This window comes from Harpegnathos saltator, unplaced genomic scaffold, assembly GCF_003227715.2.
Source record: "Harpegnathos saltator strain DR-91 unplaced genomic scaffold, Hsal_v8.6 scaffold38, whole genome shotgun sequence".
Taxonomy (NCBI): domain Eukaryota; kingdom Metazoa; phylum Arthropoda; class Insecta; order Hymenoptera; family Formicidae; genus Harpegnathos; species Harpegnathos saltator.
The window spans coordinates 315,832-333,265 of NW_020230183.1; the positions used below are offsets into that span (position 1 = coordinate 315,832).

General features: G+C 46.2%; 1 protein-coding gene across 1 annotated transcript in view; it reads left to right on the forward strand.

Moving 5' to 3' along the window:
• The first annotated feature begins 268 nt into the window (after positions 1-268).
• Positions 269-17,434, forward strand: part of rho-6 (serine protease rhomboid 6) — a 122,508-nt gene continuing 105,342 nt past the window's right edge. The window contains exon 1 of the mRNA XM_011141958.3: positions 269-525. Coding sequence (XP_011140260.2) covers positions 300-525 — 226 coding nt within the window. The 5' untranslated portion in view covers positions 269-299. The remainder of the gene's footprint in view (positions 526-17,434) is intronic.

Sequence of the window (17,434 nt, forward strand, 5' to 3'; positions counted from 1 at the left end):
GTTTTGCAAAATGTGACACATGAGGATTTTCCCCATGTTCTCACCCCCACCTGTCTCTCGTTTTCCCTCCTCCTCTCTCTCTCTTCCCCTACCCCCTCCCTAACCCCCCCCTCTCTCTCTCTCTTTTTCTCCCTCTACAACGCACGACGTCGTCTCACTCGCGCCGAGTGCGCGTGCTGTTGACCGGTTGTCATGGCAACGTAGCGACGAGTCTACAGTGGCCCAAGGTGGATGGACTGCAGGTTGGCGCGCCTGAACAGACAGAGCACAAGTCAGTGCACGCGCGGACGCGAAGCCGGATGTGCGTGTTCGTTCGTTTGTTCAACTCACTCTCGTCCGGTTACTCCGGTTACTCTCGCATCCACCGAGTCGGTCGCGTCGCGAATTTCCCGCATTCGGACGTACATGTACATGGTGTTTGTGTCTCGTTTCCAGCCGATCCAGACTCCCAGTGGGAACGCTCTCGAGGCCGACGTCAGCCGTTGACAGTGACACTATGGAGTGATTCGATCGACGTCGTAGCAGGTGAGTTTGCATTAAAATAAAACGAAAAAAAAAGACCGACGTGCGCGACCACGACGAGGCAGCAACGTTGCTCGGCATCCACGAGGAAAATCGGACGAATGACCGGAGAGAGAGAGAGAGAGAGAGAGACGCGCGATTTTTTCGAATTTTCCACCGCGGGGACGTCGATGCGCGTCGTGTTCGTTTCGAAATCGCGAGCACGCGTTTTTCGCGTGATAGCGACGCGCGCGAGTTCAGCGCGTATGACGCGACCTAATGATATTAATAGATGTTAATATATGTTCCTCTGTATCTCTCTCGTCGGATCTCTCAGTTTCTACGCGAAATGGCTCGTCCGGATTTTCACGGATCATGCTGCACTCGCGGAACGATCGCGAAATGACTTTGTCCTTGACATGTCGTTCTCCCGATTTGCGCTTAAGATTCGAGAAATAATTGCCAAATTGGGGCATATTAATGAGCGGTCTCTGCATCTGACACTTTAACTACGCGTTGTCGAGCGCGTTTGAATCTGCTCGAATGTATTGCTCTGTCAAAAGTACGAATTATGCACGTTGGAATGTTTGACGATAAAATAATTGTCATTCGATTGGGATTTTTGATGCTGAAGTAATGTTGACGTGTAACGCGAATTACACTGCGATGTAGGGAATATTCTCTCCAAACAAGGCAATTACTTCGAAAACAAGATAAAGCGCGGGGAAATATGCAGTTATTGTAGCAATTGCAAATATTCTATACACATCAGCTGATATTTAATGATGTACTGTGTTTACGAGCGTCTAACAAACATCGCGAGAACGTACACAATCGATGTTTATGCGAACGTCGAGAATGACTGTGCGGAATCGCGGTCCGTCGTCCAGTAGAAAAAGTCAAACGGAGGTCAGACGCCACTGTGCCGTGTCCCCGCCGTGCTAAGCGCGCCGCAACGTTGAATTTTCAGTGTTCGTTGTGACGGGTGTTTTTATTTTCCGCGAAAATAATTTTAATAAATATTCATAAACAGCGCGTCGAAAAATTGTTGTATTTATTCAAAAATTCGCCGCGCGCACTGGTAAACGCTCGCGGGATATTGCTTTAATAACGATTGATGAGCGAACTCACGCCTCGTCCGAATGATGACTATGCATGCCGTAACATAACATTTCGTAAAAGTTCTGTCAAACGATAGTGCGTGGCGTAAATGTTAGATGGAAAAGTGGTCATTTTTGACGTTCGCTAGCGTTCGCCGCGGCTTATTAGCGCGGCTTTTGAATTTCGCATAAATCTGTCATTGATAAAATATTTTACACATGATTGTAGCCACATGTTTTACGCGTTACATTTTGTGCGTATAGACTTTTGTCAATTTTGAAAATATTCAAATGACATATCGTATTTTTACGAATTAATTATACATCTAACTAGATTTTTGCTATATTTTTGGTCGAGAGGACCGAGGAAAGTATTGAAAGGAAAATATACGTAAAAAATACGCTCCTTCTTAACAGAAAACTGAGAATAAATGATAATTATTCTTACTGTATATTGTATTAATGTAACATTAATATATAAATATTGCAACATGGATGAAAAGTATATCACACGGGTGGTGTAACTCGATCTTATTATATCTCGCGAGCGAAATTAAACGCGATATCTAGTTTCAAATGCGATGACGTAATGAAACAGCGCGTACGCACTCTTACGTGTGTGGAAATAAAGTTAGTCGTTGAAGTAATACAGTCGAGCTTCGATTTCGCCGAGTAGCTAAAGATCTCAGTCGTTGCGGAACTTTTATTATGCCTGAAATGAAAAAACTAAGCTTTATAAAAGAATATCTTTATAACCTATATTTAAATGTTAATTGAAGTTTGCACAATATTGCAAATGGTGATTTAAGTTTTTTTCAATCAAGCAGGAAGTTGTCAGTTCCCGTTGTCATTAGAATTCTATCAGAAGGCAATGACGTTCGGCTGCTATCTCCGGGACTCCTTTGCGATGCTACATTTTTAACGCAGATGGAATGCTGCGAAATCGATTTGTACTTAGGGTTCCTGAATACCGTAATCCGCTATTTCGAAAGGGAATCGAGAAAGACGCGAGCAAACGTCTCTCTCTCTCTCTCTCTCTCTCTCTCTCTCTCTCTCTCTCTCTCTCTCTCTCTCTCTCTCTCTCTCTCTCTCTCTCTCTCTCTCTCTCTCTCTCTCTCTCTCTCTCTCTCTCTCTCTCTCTCTCTCTCTCTCTCTCTCTCTCTCTCTCTCTCTCTCTCTCTCTCTCTGCATCGTTTGATTTGAAAAGTCGATAATGGATGGCTTGACGAGGCCAGGCGCGTATTAGCGGTCGCGAAAATTTGGTGTGTAAAACGTCGAATATTACGACCTGCCATCATGATCTCACACGCGCGCTCCATGGAACCAAAGATTATTTTCGATGTAGCGGTCGGGTTCGATTTCAAGCCGGGGCGTGGGAACTTCATCGCTTCGAACCGGTGCCGGACTTCCGTATAAACGAGGTGAACTATAGTTTAGGGCCGCGCCATGCGAGCGAACTCGTAGGTCCAAGTTTACTTCGAGTTTTATTGAAGCTAAGTGACGACCGGGAAAAGGGCGATCGACCTCTTTTGACCGACGACCTCGATAAAAGTTCTTGGGAAATTATTTATAGAAATCGTTAATATATATTTCATTACGTACGTGTCTAGCCAAGTGATTTAAACATGTGACACAATTAAAATTTCGCGCGCGATTTTGAATAACCCCGGTCGTTATTGAATGACTTTGGTCTTTGAGCGCTATCGATCGGAATTAAAAGCGGAATTAGAATGGAATTGATAACAAACCAAACGAAATTAAATTGTACGCGTTACGTCCAATCGAGCTTAACTCGGACGGGCGAAGGAGTGAAAATCCGCAAAGTCGAGAGCGTCACAGGGACGCGTGATGGAGAGACGTTATGTACTGTTACGTTGCGTACCGCTTCTGAAATCTCAGGTTTTACGATCGCAAAAACTGCCGCCTCCTAATATTTCGCCGTTCTCACCAAGCTGCTCCGCAGTCATAAAGACCGAGGAAAGTGATACCCATATTTGCATGTTTGCGCGTTTGTTGCGCGATTCCGCCGCATGCATTCTCCCCGTATAAGTCACGGAATTACGCTGTAGTGCCGTGTAGCACCGCGTAAGGTGCTTCCGTGATATTAATTTATGATTTCGCATCGCTTGATCTTAGACCGTAAGCGATACGCGCGTGGAATAACCAAGAGTCTCCGCAGTTCCCATTATCCTTCGTACAACTGCGCGAGAGGAGGAATTTAAATAACATATTACCGTGTTGAGCGATGCGAGAACACCACCGCGGGGATGATTTATTAATAGGGACCACCGGAAGACAGAAGAGCTGAAACGACAGCGAGATCGCGTTAAAATTTCAGTCGATTAAAGGTCACTTCGAGCCGAAAGATATCGGTCCTCGCGAATTGAGAACGCCGACGTGCGTCTGCGCTTTTATACGCGGAGAGTTTCGCGTGTCGTGTGAGTCGAGTAATCAGTTCGCGTTCGTCAGTTCGAACGACTCGACGAGTGTATCTCGCATAAATCCAAAATCGAGCCACGACCTCCAGTCGTGCCGGGGTGCCCGAGAGATTAACTTTGCGACATTTTATGCACTTATCTCCGGGAAGGGAAGGGAAGGGAAGGGGAAGAAGAAGCAACGTCTGCGAATTCTTGTCGATAGCACGTCGCTCCTCGGCCGCGATTGCATAAACCACCACGTCCGCGCGTATTGATTCGCGCAGCGAGTCGGTCGGGGGGCGCCTTTCGCAGCGACTACTTTGCTTAGATTAGCGAGACAAAAGGACAATCTTCTTTCAGTCGGAGCCTAAGTGGAAGGAAAGCGCGTTCGCCTTCTTGTTTTGCTTCGAAGGTCAAAGGGAAGAAGCGTAACGGCCCCGGTCGTAGTTTTTAACACCTTTTCCGCCCGCCTTTCTTCTACCCTTTCTCTCTCTCTCTCTCTCTCTCTCTCTCTCTTTCCCTGCCGCTGCTGCTCTCGCAGCCGCCGTCGCTCTTTCTTCGCCCTCTTGTTCTTGCCTCTGGTCGCGTCGACAAGAGGATGGAAAAAGAACGTCTCGGATGGCGCAAAAGCGCAATTTGTCCCGGAAAACAGTCGGGTTTTATCGCGCGCTCCTCTCGACATCGTGCCGGATTTGTCATTTGTCCGACGATTGGGGCGCTTCGGCAGATCGCCTGACCGGCCGACCGCCCTTTCACTCGACTCACCGTGATATCCACCGTGATAGGGCTTGTCGATTTGACTGGCGATTTTTTTCCACGAGTCACTCGCCAGCGCCGGGGGAGTGGCTCGCATTTCAGTGACGAGCAAATATTTAAAGCGTCCGCGCCGGTCGATCTTCGTCGCCCGGCTCTGGCTAGTTATTCGATCCAAGTTTCGCGAGGGGAGGAAACTACGACGACGTAGCCTCTTTATCTTTAGGGGAGCGCGGAACGATTGCGTTACGATGTGAAATTACGGATACATTTACGCACCGGGCGGGAACAGGTTACTTTAACCTGAAGGCAAATGCAGCGCGAATGGCGAAACTACACGATTCGCCCCGCGCGCTTGCTGCCCGGAAATAATGTTAATGCACAGTTTGGACCATATTTGGAGAGAGCGACGAACTGGAGATATACTTGAGGATATGTGTATTACTTTGCAGTACGTCTCGCGGGAGAATGTTATGCTGTCGTTGCGTGTCCGTCATTTCTGTATTTCTGTGTCCGTCATTTTTTTTTTTTTTATAATTTTCACTGGCGAGCAGACAGAGCGAGCGGTGAGGGGACGGAGGGGAGAAAGAGATACGCTCGCTTTAAATACATAAGGAACTCGAAGACCTTCCGGTGTTTTGAAATGATTCGGATGAAACGAAGTATTCATGCGGCAAACCCATTTCTTCGTTCCGTCAGACTATCCGCGATCGTCCGTCTCTCGTCTATTTGTGCCGACCGGCAATGTCATGATACTCGTAATTCGAAAGAAATATGACCGCAAATATTCTCCAACGGATTGTGTAACGAATTTGAAAGTATATCCGGCCGGCGATTCGACGTGAGCTTCTAGCGTATTATTTGCAGCGAGACGGTGGAAAAGCTTTAAGCCCGATCTGGCGCAGAGCCAATTTTCCGCCGATGGTAACCGGTACACGTTTTGGCGAGGGGGGAAAAACGAGGAAACGGACGTCGTGAATAACTCCCCATTGATGCGTAATCAGTACATGAAAATGTCCTACGGCGCTTTAATAAACCGATACGAGTCGGTTAGTTTGGGAAAATTCGCTTCGGCCTCGTTCGTCGATTCGGCGTAGCCTAATTTAAGCAGGTTTTTAACCTGCTGATGATACAATTTCGCGCGAATTCGCCATGAGAGCGTTTTAAGCGAACGGAAATGGATTACGATAATCACGGACGTTTTTCGAAGAACATGCCGCGCGTCCACCGGCGGATGGAAAATTTGCGTATCCGTGACGCAAACTGGAAATATCCCGTCTGGATATCTGGCGGACAAACCGGACGACATTGAATTGGCGGTGAACGACGCAGGCAGGTTAACGAATGATCGTCAACGAAGTTATTCGAGAAAAAAGGAAAAAAATTGGATTTCCGGGCAAATTTTTTTTAAGTTCTTTTCGGTTCATAAAAAAAATTGAGCTCGTCACACAGAGATCGTTTGAGATTGTCCTTCGTAGTGTTGTTCGTAACGTCGTAATATTGCATTATCGCGTGTCGCTGACGAGTGATTGGTTTTTTTTTTTCGCTGGATATTGCGGCATTAGCCTGGTAAAGATTTTCGTTTAGAGGCGGGGCGTTTTCATCGTCGGATCAGCGGATCTGATCGGCTCAAGGCCGTGTGAACGTCCGCGATGGGGAAAGAAGGTCGACAGGACGTTATGGAATTATGAGTCCTTATCTACTGCGACGCGCAACGAGTCGCGCGATCTCGACTTGCCCTTCCCCACAATTAGTCGTCAGTACCGGGGAGGTTACGTAAAGAATCCCCTTAAGACAGAGGGATCTCGCGGCACGTAACCACGAGGGGAGGTCGGCTTAACTCGGAAAACATAAAGCGCCCTCAAGTTTTCCATTTCGCGTTAATTCCGGCTTTTATCGGCCGCATGTCCCGCCTTTACCCCTCCCCTCTCCTCTGTCCCTCTGCGCGTTCATTCCCCTCCCAAAATACGTTTTAAATATCACGCTAGAAGTTTCCCCCGAGTTACGTAGAATAACGCGTAGGACCAACACCGCGCCGATGAGTGCGCGAGAATTTTTGCGGCTCGCTGATAACGAGAATTTATTCCTCGAGTTATTTCACTTACCCTTATTATGCGGCGACGCTTTCGCGCTTATTTATATCGCGAATTCGCACACACCGAAGACTCCAGTGTTCGTTCTCATGTTTATTCACGCCTTCCCATGCCGTTTCTCGCGAAAATGAATGTCGACGATTCGTCGGCACTTTTAACGCATCGAACGTTAAGAAGTACGTTGAAAGTTTCTGCGCAAACTCGAATGTATTTTACGATTTTAAAGCGCACGTTGTACATTTACATTTGCATTTGCATTTGCATCAGAATGCCAAGTTGCACGAAGGGGGAATCCCTCTCGGTGGACCCAAACATGTCGTTCGCGTCTTAACCCTTGTTCCTTTGTAGAACAAAGTCTGGACGGAGATGAGAAATTATTATTTCACGAGATTACCCAGCCCAGCGGGGACGGGCGACGGGAGGTTGGAGAGAGGGGTTAAATAAATTCTCTCGCGACTTACCGTGGCGTCTTTGGCGCTTCGATCTTTTTCGGTGCGCTCGGATGATCGCGGACCGTAGACTCGCGCCGCTCGAGTTAATTCAGATGGTAATTTTACAGTGCGCTCTAGCGTAGCGGTAATTTGAATAGTAATTCTGTTGGCTGGTCTACGCCGGTAGAACCTAGGCTAATTTGAAGTATGCGTGCGCGTCGAGAGCGGATCTGCAGGACGACGCGCCCGTCCACGCAGATATTGCCCGATGACGACGCATACCAACTAACTTAGTAGTGTGTCGCGCTACAAGTAATTTGCATCGGCGGATGGTATTAGGGGCTGCCAGTTGGCGCGAGTCTATCACTCGCTGATCCGCCTTATAACTGTTGGCTTCGTTAGCTCGTTATCTTAAGTGCGGGATTAAAGAACTCGAACAGGTGAAGCGCGCCTCACCACGGCGCGCTGTTACGAGAGCGCTGCTAGGATCTCGCGACAACTTTAACCTACATTTGCTCATAATTTCTTTACAAGTTATTTTAATCTGCCCGCCAAGGCGGGGGGGGGGGCGTATCGGGGCGGAGTTGATTAAAGGAAAGGCGGCTGCTTTTATACACGCGACTCGACTCGGGGTCGCGCTCTCGCACTCGAAGGCGCAACTTCGATGCGCTTGCATTTGCGAATTATTTTTCGTCAACAAATCGCGCTCGGAGGAAGTCGCATTTCTTGATCCCAACCACACGCTGATTCCTCCTTTCTCTCAGACTGTATCTGCGATCGCAGCGCGTTATCTGGTGGCTCGCAGGGGAGCGCGGAGGAGCGAAAGATCTTCGAGATCCCTCCCTCGCTGCCCTCTCTCTCTCTCTCTCTGAGGGCCATAGATACTCTCCGGGTAAAAGGCGTAGAGATAAAAAGGGGATTAAGACGCGGCGGGTTGTAGCGCCAACTATCTTTCTCCTGCCCCCCCTGCTCCATCCCCTTGTCTCTCCTCTCGTTCTCCTCCACTCACCCGACGCCTGTTCCCTCCTCCCGTTCTTCTGTGTAATTGTAAACTTGCACTCGCGCGCGCCATAAATTTCTTTCGTCTTGGCTTACTTTTAAAATTTAGTATTCACGCGAACACCGCCTATCCCCCCGCGTTGCCCTGCGCTCATTGTGCACCGGCAGAAAAGTCTAAAAAAGTTCGGGCAATTCCGCCGCCGCCGCCGCCGCCGCCGCCGCCGTCGCCGCTACCCCTGATGCATTGATAAGGAAAAAAAGCACTTTTCTCCGGTCTATTGTCTAGTGCACTCTTTATTGCGTCGTACTGCTTCTACCGTTTGGTGTAAAAGTGACTATTCATCTATCCGTACAGTGTCGGCCGCCGCGCAATCTTCATTAAGCTTCCCTTCTGCAACCACGGTGATATCGAGAGACGCGACATGACTTTCCGGAAATTATGTCGCCGGAAATTATATCGCACGTTTTTTTGTGCCTTTTTAATAACCGATATTCTTCCGATGTTCTTTTCATTCCTTGTCTTATTTGTGTCCGTGTCATTTCCCCGTGGTCGTTGAATCCTTGGGGCGTGTACCATTATTTTTCCTACAGTCTAGGAAGTTGTAGGATGTACATAAAACGCGAAACAAGCTTCAATGCGAAGTTTTTTTTAGAGCCAAAAGGAAGGAGCTCTCGCGCGATATTTGATTTTCCCGCGATTACATTACGCAATCGGGACAGTCTTACATTGCCGTTCGTGAAAAATAGAATTTTTGGATTTATGATACGTTACGTGGGGGAGATCCTTTCGTCGTAACTGTCCCTCTGTATTTCGGACATGTGTTTAAAATGCGCTAAATAATATTTAATACGTATTCAATACGTGTTTAATTGTTATTTAATTAATCTTTGATTAATATTCAATGCTGTTAACCAGTGCTCGTTTTTTAATTTCAAGTAGCGTGTTTCAAAATTAGAGGTAAAAGCTCCGCTACTTTCTATGAAACTTACAAAAGCTAATAAAAGTCTTTAAGTTAAGGAAGCTTGTTAATTTTCATTTACAATTCTAAAGTAGCCGCATAAGAGCGGGCGGGAAAAATCGTACAGCGTTGATACATATTTAGGAAATCGCGAGAGAATTATTAATTCAAAACATTCCTCCTCTCTCTAATTGTTACTTAGCTCGGTATACTATGAGGATTTAAATAACTAATCAGAAGGTCAGAGAAGGCATCAGTCAGAGAGGTTTTTTTTTCTCTTTCTTATAAAGGATCCAATCCCACGCAACGAAGGGATCTGAGAAACGTGTTACTTTCACTTTCCGCCTCCTCGTTCGCACTTTCCTCTTTCGCCTACCGTGTGTGTAGGAGAAACAAGATTACCGCGCCAAACATAATTTTCTAGTCTCCTCTTTCTACCTCTTCATTCCCTCTCTTCTTTCTGTCGTTCTTTCGCGGATCTTGCCTTTTGGAGAACTCGGTCTGTCTTACCTTCCGGTGAAGCCAATGCGAAGAAACGAGAGACTTTCCCCTCTCTCGGAGACCCTTCCATTCGCGAAAGAAACGAGATCATGTTGGATGACGATGGGGGTAGAATAATTTCCGCAGATTCCTTGGGTAGGGCTTCAAAATAACGTGGGGGAAGACTGCTTTTTTTTCCTCTAACGATAAATTCATGCAAAGCATTGGGCGCCTCGGAAGCCAATGATTTTCCTCTTGTCTAGAAAAAAATCTAACCACTGTGCCCGAGTCGAAATTTCAGTTCTATATTAACTTTTTTGCAAATCTTTGCAAACTCACTCACTTACGATGTCATATCGCACAAACTATTGTTTTTCGATATGCTAGAAATAATTATTTTATGCCGTTTTATTCAAATTTCAAGAAAGACCCACTTGACACATATTCAACATCCAATCAAGCCTCAAAAGAGGCGAGGAAAGTAGTCTCGTTGCCGATTGCCGCGATACCTCCTGCGTCCTGTACTTCGTCCTGGAATACTAGCTAAAAGCTCCTGATTGTCATCGTGGCCAGGTACTCAGTTTCCAAAAATATAGATCAATCGGAAACGCATTGTTAATTAATAAACGCGCGTTAATAAATCGATAACGATCGTCGATGTCATCATACAAGCAACATCCTTGATATATCTCGCGCGGGCAGCCGAATAATTCGATAGTTTAATAATTGCCGATAATATATCGATTGCCGATCGAATGTTCGATTCCATTTTCTCGGGACTCGGAGTGTCTTCGCTATTCTCTCTCCCCCCCCCCCTCCCCACCATATACACACGCCGTTAATCAACAGCAATAGATAGACGGTTACCTGTAGGTGACTTTGCCCTTCGGCCGATTGTTTTTGTACACTGCGTGTACTTTCGCGCGCTGCGCACTTGCCAAGTCATTGTGTGTCTCGGGCGACATACACATTACGACGCAAAGTCTCGGTGTCGGTTGACTATTTTCGTCGGGCGATCGAAAGGTGTGGTCGGTTGTTGAAATACTCGAGCTCTCATTCTCTCGCCGACAGCGTTGCGTACTTATTCGTGATTAGTCGAGCCGACGAACGACGCGTATATACCGCGACGCGAACTTCCGGTCGACAATTTTCGTCGGATTATCAAGATATTTCGTCGGCCATTGAAGTGTTTAATCGGGCTCTCGTCGGCATTGCGCGATAGTTGATACACACATTTCTTCCGATTGAATTGTATCTACACGAGTGTCACTAAGTGAGAGACTGAGTGTCCTACTACGACGAAGCAGCGACAACAGCGGAACAGGATGCTGGATTCCAGGATCAGGGCGGAGGACGCAGGACGTGGGGACGGCGGCGGCGATGCATCATGTATTTCGAGGTATGTTAAATTATTTATTACGCGGGATGTTTCCAATTTTGAGGAACGCTCGACGAACTTGGCGGAAATATCCCGAATCGAAATTGAGATTCTGCTCTATCATTGTTTGATGAATAATCATAACTTTGTGGGCTTTCAATTATCCGTCAACTTGTAGTACTTATTTCATAGCATACAAAAAATATCGATTCAAACAAGTGAACAGTCCGTGTATACGAATCTGATTATGTTCTCAGTCAATGACTTGGAATAATTTACAACTGCAAATACCGAGCAAAATCTTGCGTGTGCTGAAATTTGTTTCTGTTCAATAATGCTTTCTATTGTCACATCGAATCTAACTTTAAATTCTTGTTGATGCTTACATAATTGCTATGTTTACCTTCACTTTATCCTTCCTCTTCGGCTTTTTACATCCCATCAAAATGTTTAACTCCAAAAGAAAAAAGAGGAAGAAAGAATGAAAAAGAGAAGAGAAAAATTTGAAGTCTTTATTACTTTTAATCCCATCCATGATGTATATTATCTCGTATCGATTATTTTTTTTAATCTGATATTTGCTTATCGCACATATTCTTAGTAATTGAGTAGATTACGTAATTAATACATTGGTTATTAGTCGAATCAAGAATAATAATATGAAACAAAAAAAATAATATGACATGACAGAACATTGAGATAATTGAATATTGAATAATTCTTGAATAAATGCTTCAAGTCTCAACGTAGGGAGACTGACAGTAAGTAAATATTTGCAACATCATGGTGGAAGAATGCAATGTTACATGTGTTTCATGTTCAAGTTCGACGGAATTTGCGGGATTAATGTAGAACTAAAATTTCGACGCGAGTGTTCATCATGCGAACGCGAGTTACGTTAGGTTTAATCCTTCACGACCGCGATTATGCAAAATTTCCGAAAATATATGTTATTTCCCGTGTGACTATGTAAATGTCATCTTATAGCAAAATAGAGAAATATTACTTTTTACTTTAATGAGATTTATTACGTTTATCGAGCAACAACTTTTAAAGACGCATTATTTAGATGTTCTTTTTCTTGCGCGTCGTGGATCTTGATGGATTACTTGACGTATTAATTTTCCGAGTCGCCGTTAGTTCTTTATTACGCACACGGGACACCGTTACGAATGAGTTCGCAGCGAAATGACACGCTTTATTCGCATCGCCGAACGATTTGTCTTAATCTGAGACGTGACGCAAATACGAGACAACGATAAATGCGAGGGCTGTTACGGCACTACGCCGCCGCGTGATCCGGCGCATAATAAATAAAGATTTATTCATAAATAAGACGCGATGTAGTTTGCCGTGGGCTGAAACTTTGTTCGCGAGACACAATATAAAGTTTGCCGGTGAAGCTTCGACCGCCTATATCTACAACCTTCTCCGTGGCTTTTTGATATCGGCGATGCGGCGAAATCGTCACGGAATAAATGTAAAGTGTAATTTTGAACTTTTGCGCGCAGCGCGAATAGGATGTCCTTTTCGGCCATCGCCTTCGTTGGTAGATCTCTCCCGGCGATGGAGGATCTCCCAACAGGGAACAGGCGCGTAAATATCGATCGAAAGTACGAAAAATGCGCCAGACGATAGAAAAAAAAGTTGACGCCATAAATAAAGATTTGCTTATCTCATAAATAACACGGTAGACCGCGGACCGATACAAAGTCGCGAAGACTTCAAACTACGATATAAAGTTCGGCGTTGCTTTAAATATCCCGGCCAGCAACAGGCCATATTTTTCGCTACGCGAACGTCTCCGCGCACGACCTCGAAAGTCTCCCCTTGAATTTTTCGTCGGACGCATTTTATTTTCGGGAGAAAGTTTCCTTCTCTTTTTTTATTGCTTCGCGATCGACCGAAATTGTGTAATCTACAGCGAGATCTATTCGTCGGAATCTCCTCGCGAAACGGCACAAGCGTCGTGAATAATGAAGATGCGAGATGAATAATCCTCGCGTCGGTCGAAACTTCGTCACTCTCTTTCTCGCCATGTAATCAATTGTCATTTATATGCGTATCTCGCGGTCATATTATATACATATATAATATATGTAGCCAAAGGAAAACGGAGAGCGGCGAAATCATCGCGGATTCGCTCTCGGAGATCGCGAATATAAAACCCGCTTTTTATATTCGATGGCCCGTGGACGTGTTTCTCCTATAAACAAAGATTTATACTCAGCATAAATAACGGCGCGTCTTCTCCTCAATCGTTGATATAAATATATATGTATCGCGAGGGCGGTAACAGGCCGTCTCCCGCGACATAAGTGCGTTTCCTTGCGGACTCCGAGGACCGTCGTAAATTCTGTTTGAATAAATGGAAAGCCCCATTTAGAATTTCGACGGGGCCAGATGGGCCAATAGAACGTTACTCCCGGATGGAACTTTCCAACTACCCGCCACTCCTACGTGTTCTCTAAGCGATTCTCTCTCCTTCCTCCCTCTCCTCTTTCTACTCTTCCCCCCCCCCCCTCTCTCTCTCTCTCTCTCTCTCTCTCTCTCTCTCTCTCTCTCTCTCTCTCTCTCTCTCTCTCTCTCTCTCTCTCTCTCTCTCTCTCTCTCTCTGTCTCCCCCGTTTTCTCTCGACGACGAGAAATACCACCCCGAGAAGACACCTACGAAGGTGGCAAAGGGGACGATCCAACCTAACTTAGCTACCGCGTGCGGCTGTATCATAGCAATAAACATTCCCCCCGTAGCGCGAGGGTACGAAGAAACGCGGGGAAACGCAATTGCTCTTCAGCACTCTTCCCTTATTTCGGTATGTTCCTCTCTCTCCCTCTCTCTCTCTCTCTCTCTCTCTCTCTCTCTCTCTCTCTCTCTCTCTCTCTCTCTCTCTCTCTCCTGCCGCGAACAGTGGTTAGCCCGTCGGACTCTTCCGCGTAACGTAACTTTCCGTTATCGTGTAACGAAAATTATTACGTCAGCAGGTACTGTTTACGGGAATTGTATTGTACGGTAAACTCAATTCTTCTCTCATGTTTTGTGGAATAACTCTGATTAAGATGTTTATTATTGTCGCGCGTACAGCGTAATACGGCTAATGCCTTGATGACGACACCTTCTTCGATGCTGTCAAGTCGATAGCGGTGTCTCTTTTGTTTCTTCTTCTTTTCTCTTCGGTTTCCGCACAATAACGCAAGCGACGCGTGTTGAATCGATGCACCGTGCGCGATAACGCTGCACGAATGCAACAGCAAAGCTAATATTGGCAATTCGCGCGCGACTCGCTGCAGGTTATTAGAAATACGCGATCGAGTTCATTCGCACTGTCATTAGCGGTAATAGGTAGGTAACGTTAGAAACGGCGCTCGCGCAGAATCGGGTAATTATTCACCTTTTAGTAGGGGGCAAAAACTGATATAAGGGTAAGGAGTTCCTGAATGCAGCGAAGTTGGCAACATCGCGCAGTTGCAGGTACTTTAGTGCTTCCGTTTTTGTCTCGGCCGGATGCACCGGATATGTTTGCGAAGTTCGAACTACGGAAAAAGCCTTTCTAGCGTGCGAGAGCATCTCTCTCTCTCTCTCTCTCTCTCTCTCTCACCCTTCCTCCTTATCCCTCTCTATAGTTGTCTCTTTTTGAATTCCCGAGTGCCATCTTCCGCCGTGGGCACGCGAGTCGACTTAAATTGCAATAACTTAGCTCTCTTCTCGCCGCTCTTAAGTGAGACTTCCGCGATGAGACAAAAACGACGACTACGCCGATATTACCGATGGCAGACGGTCGCTTTATCGGCGAGCAGTCTGTCATTGAGCGTTTTTCCGCCACGCTCGCATGTCCCGTCGTGCGGGATACTTTGAAGGGAATATTCTTCGCCGCTCGTTTGCTCTCTCGGCGAAATGAGCGCCCGATGTGCGAAAGCGGAGTGGAGTCCGAAGGGGATATTTCTCGTAACATCTCACCCCGCCGTGATTTATAAAATAACACGCGACATCTGATCCGTATTCCGACGAAATCCATATCACGGCAAACTTCGATGACTCGTAGCTCGCAATTTAGCGACGCTAAGATTTGCAATTTTGGATAGCTACAGGTAGCGCGCGCCGAAGAACGCGATCTTACGTCAGTTATTTCGCGGATAAATGATGGAGGTCGTTTTCGCATCGCACGTTGCGTCGCGATCGGGAATAACGTCGGTCTCGATAACGTATGCGCATTCGATTTGCCGTATGTTTATAATCTTCGCTTTTGTCGCGTCGCGTCGGGCAAAAGCGATTTGCCTACGAAAGAGTCTCGGCACGGTGTAACTTTCGCGTTTACGAAGTTGGAGATACGGAAAGTTTGCTCGGGGCGGCGGGAAGAAGCGCGATCCCCGAAGTTCGCGAGGCGGGGCTTTGTCCTCTGACGAAGTACCTTCGATGGCAATTCGGATTTTCATATCCTTCATACGGCGTATTTTTATGCGCGAGGCAAGAATATCGCGCGCGATCGTCGGCCCCGCGGCGATTTGCGGCGGAAAACAATCGAAACGGTGCAACTTTGGCCGGCAAAGAAAGTAGGAAAGTGGTATTAAAATGCCAACTTCTCCCGGCAGCGCCGAGGTAACGAGAGAAAGAGAGGGAATGGCATTACACGCTCTTTCTCATTTATTATTCTTTACGGGATATTATGTGAGATAAGAAAAGCTTATATCTCTTATCGTTGAAAATGTCGTAAAGTACTTGCGCTACCGCTCGACTTCTCGACCGTTTCTCTTCGGTGTTATCATTATATCCTTGTATCCATCCGGTGTGATCCTCTGTTTGCCCGTCGAGCTCAGCGGGCTTTGTGCGGTCATTTTGTGCAATCATTTTGCAGGGACAAAGTTAAAAGTTAATGTCGCCGTGCGTGTATCCTGCTTGCTCGTCGCTTGGTGCGAGTGCAAAATTGCCGTTCTATCGCGCGCGCGCGCGGAATATCTCGATTCTCCGTAGCTAGTACGAGAAAAGGAAGCGATCGGGGAAGTTTTCGCCAAGCAAGAGAACCGGGAACTCTTGTCTTTCGACGATCTACATCGGCGTACGAATTTTCCTATGGAGTGAATTTTTACGTTCAAAGAAAATACGTTAGAACGATTCAATATTCTCCAAGTTCGAATACGCGCAAGCGGTGACTGTAAAAGCTTTCAATATATACGTTTCTCAACGCTCGAATTCTCTTCGCTCGAATATTCCGTTGGCTTGATCTCGCGCGTTACGTCACCTCCAAACACTTCGAGCGAAATTAACCCAATTGAATGGAATTATTTATCAGACGTTTTTTCTTTTTACGTTTGTTGGATATATACTTTTCAAATGTGTCCTCTCTTTCTCTCCTTTTCTCTCATTTGACCGCGTGCGGCTGAGAGGCTCGCGGATATTTGCCGAAATAAAGGAATGTGCGACATAATTCGCGGAATATTTGGTATATTATATTGATTTTATCGAAAATACGATAAATCGCGCGAGTTTTCGTCTCCATGCACCATTTTGCACGGTCAATTCTCCTACGTTGAATCTGACCAGGATCAGGCTAGTTTAACTTCTGCATGATTACAAGCCTCATTACACTTACGGTCCCTCATGGGTGGAGTTGGTTAGCATTAGCGAATTTACAAAGCAATTCGTATTATCGTTGACTGCGTCCGCTGTGCGCTGAAATAATTATACTTCGATGAATATCACGGCGCGTCGTCGTGTCGCGATTCGGCAAGCGCCGGGGTCGCCGAATCGCTGGCGAAGTTCGTCCACGTTTAATAGTCAAGCCTGTCACATTTGTCGTAGTTATTTGTCAGTATTTATGGCGCTCTGCCCCGCCGATTTCCGCGGAGAAATAATTTATTACGCGGAAAGGGGTGCCCGACCCCCTCCGCGCGCGCGCGCGCGCGCGCGCACCCGTTGTGATTTCTCGAGCCTGCGTTTTTACGGAGCTATCTCGCTACACGAAATATTGGGAGGACGACGACATTTTCGGGTAGAAAATTACCCGTATACATCGTGACCTCGTTTTTTTTTTTTTTATATTCGAAATTCCGTCCCGTCAGAAGGGGGAAGGTAGGAATGCGCGAGACGCGCGTGTTATATCTTCAACGTATTCGCCGTCGGCCCGGAATTAATTTTGCGAATATTACGGAAATTATCATGTTGAGTCTCTTTTCTCGTTTCGGAGGATTGAAAGAGGCAAGTTTCGCTTTACGAATGCGTACTTATCCATTATTGTAATATTGTCCGTTTTGAGAAATCTATCGAATTAATAAAGAGGTTCTCCGAATTGCACAAACGGGTAGTAGGCGACGCACAGCGACACGACGATG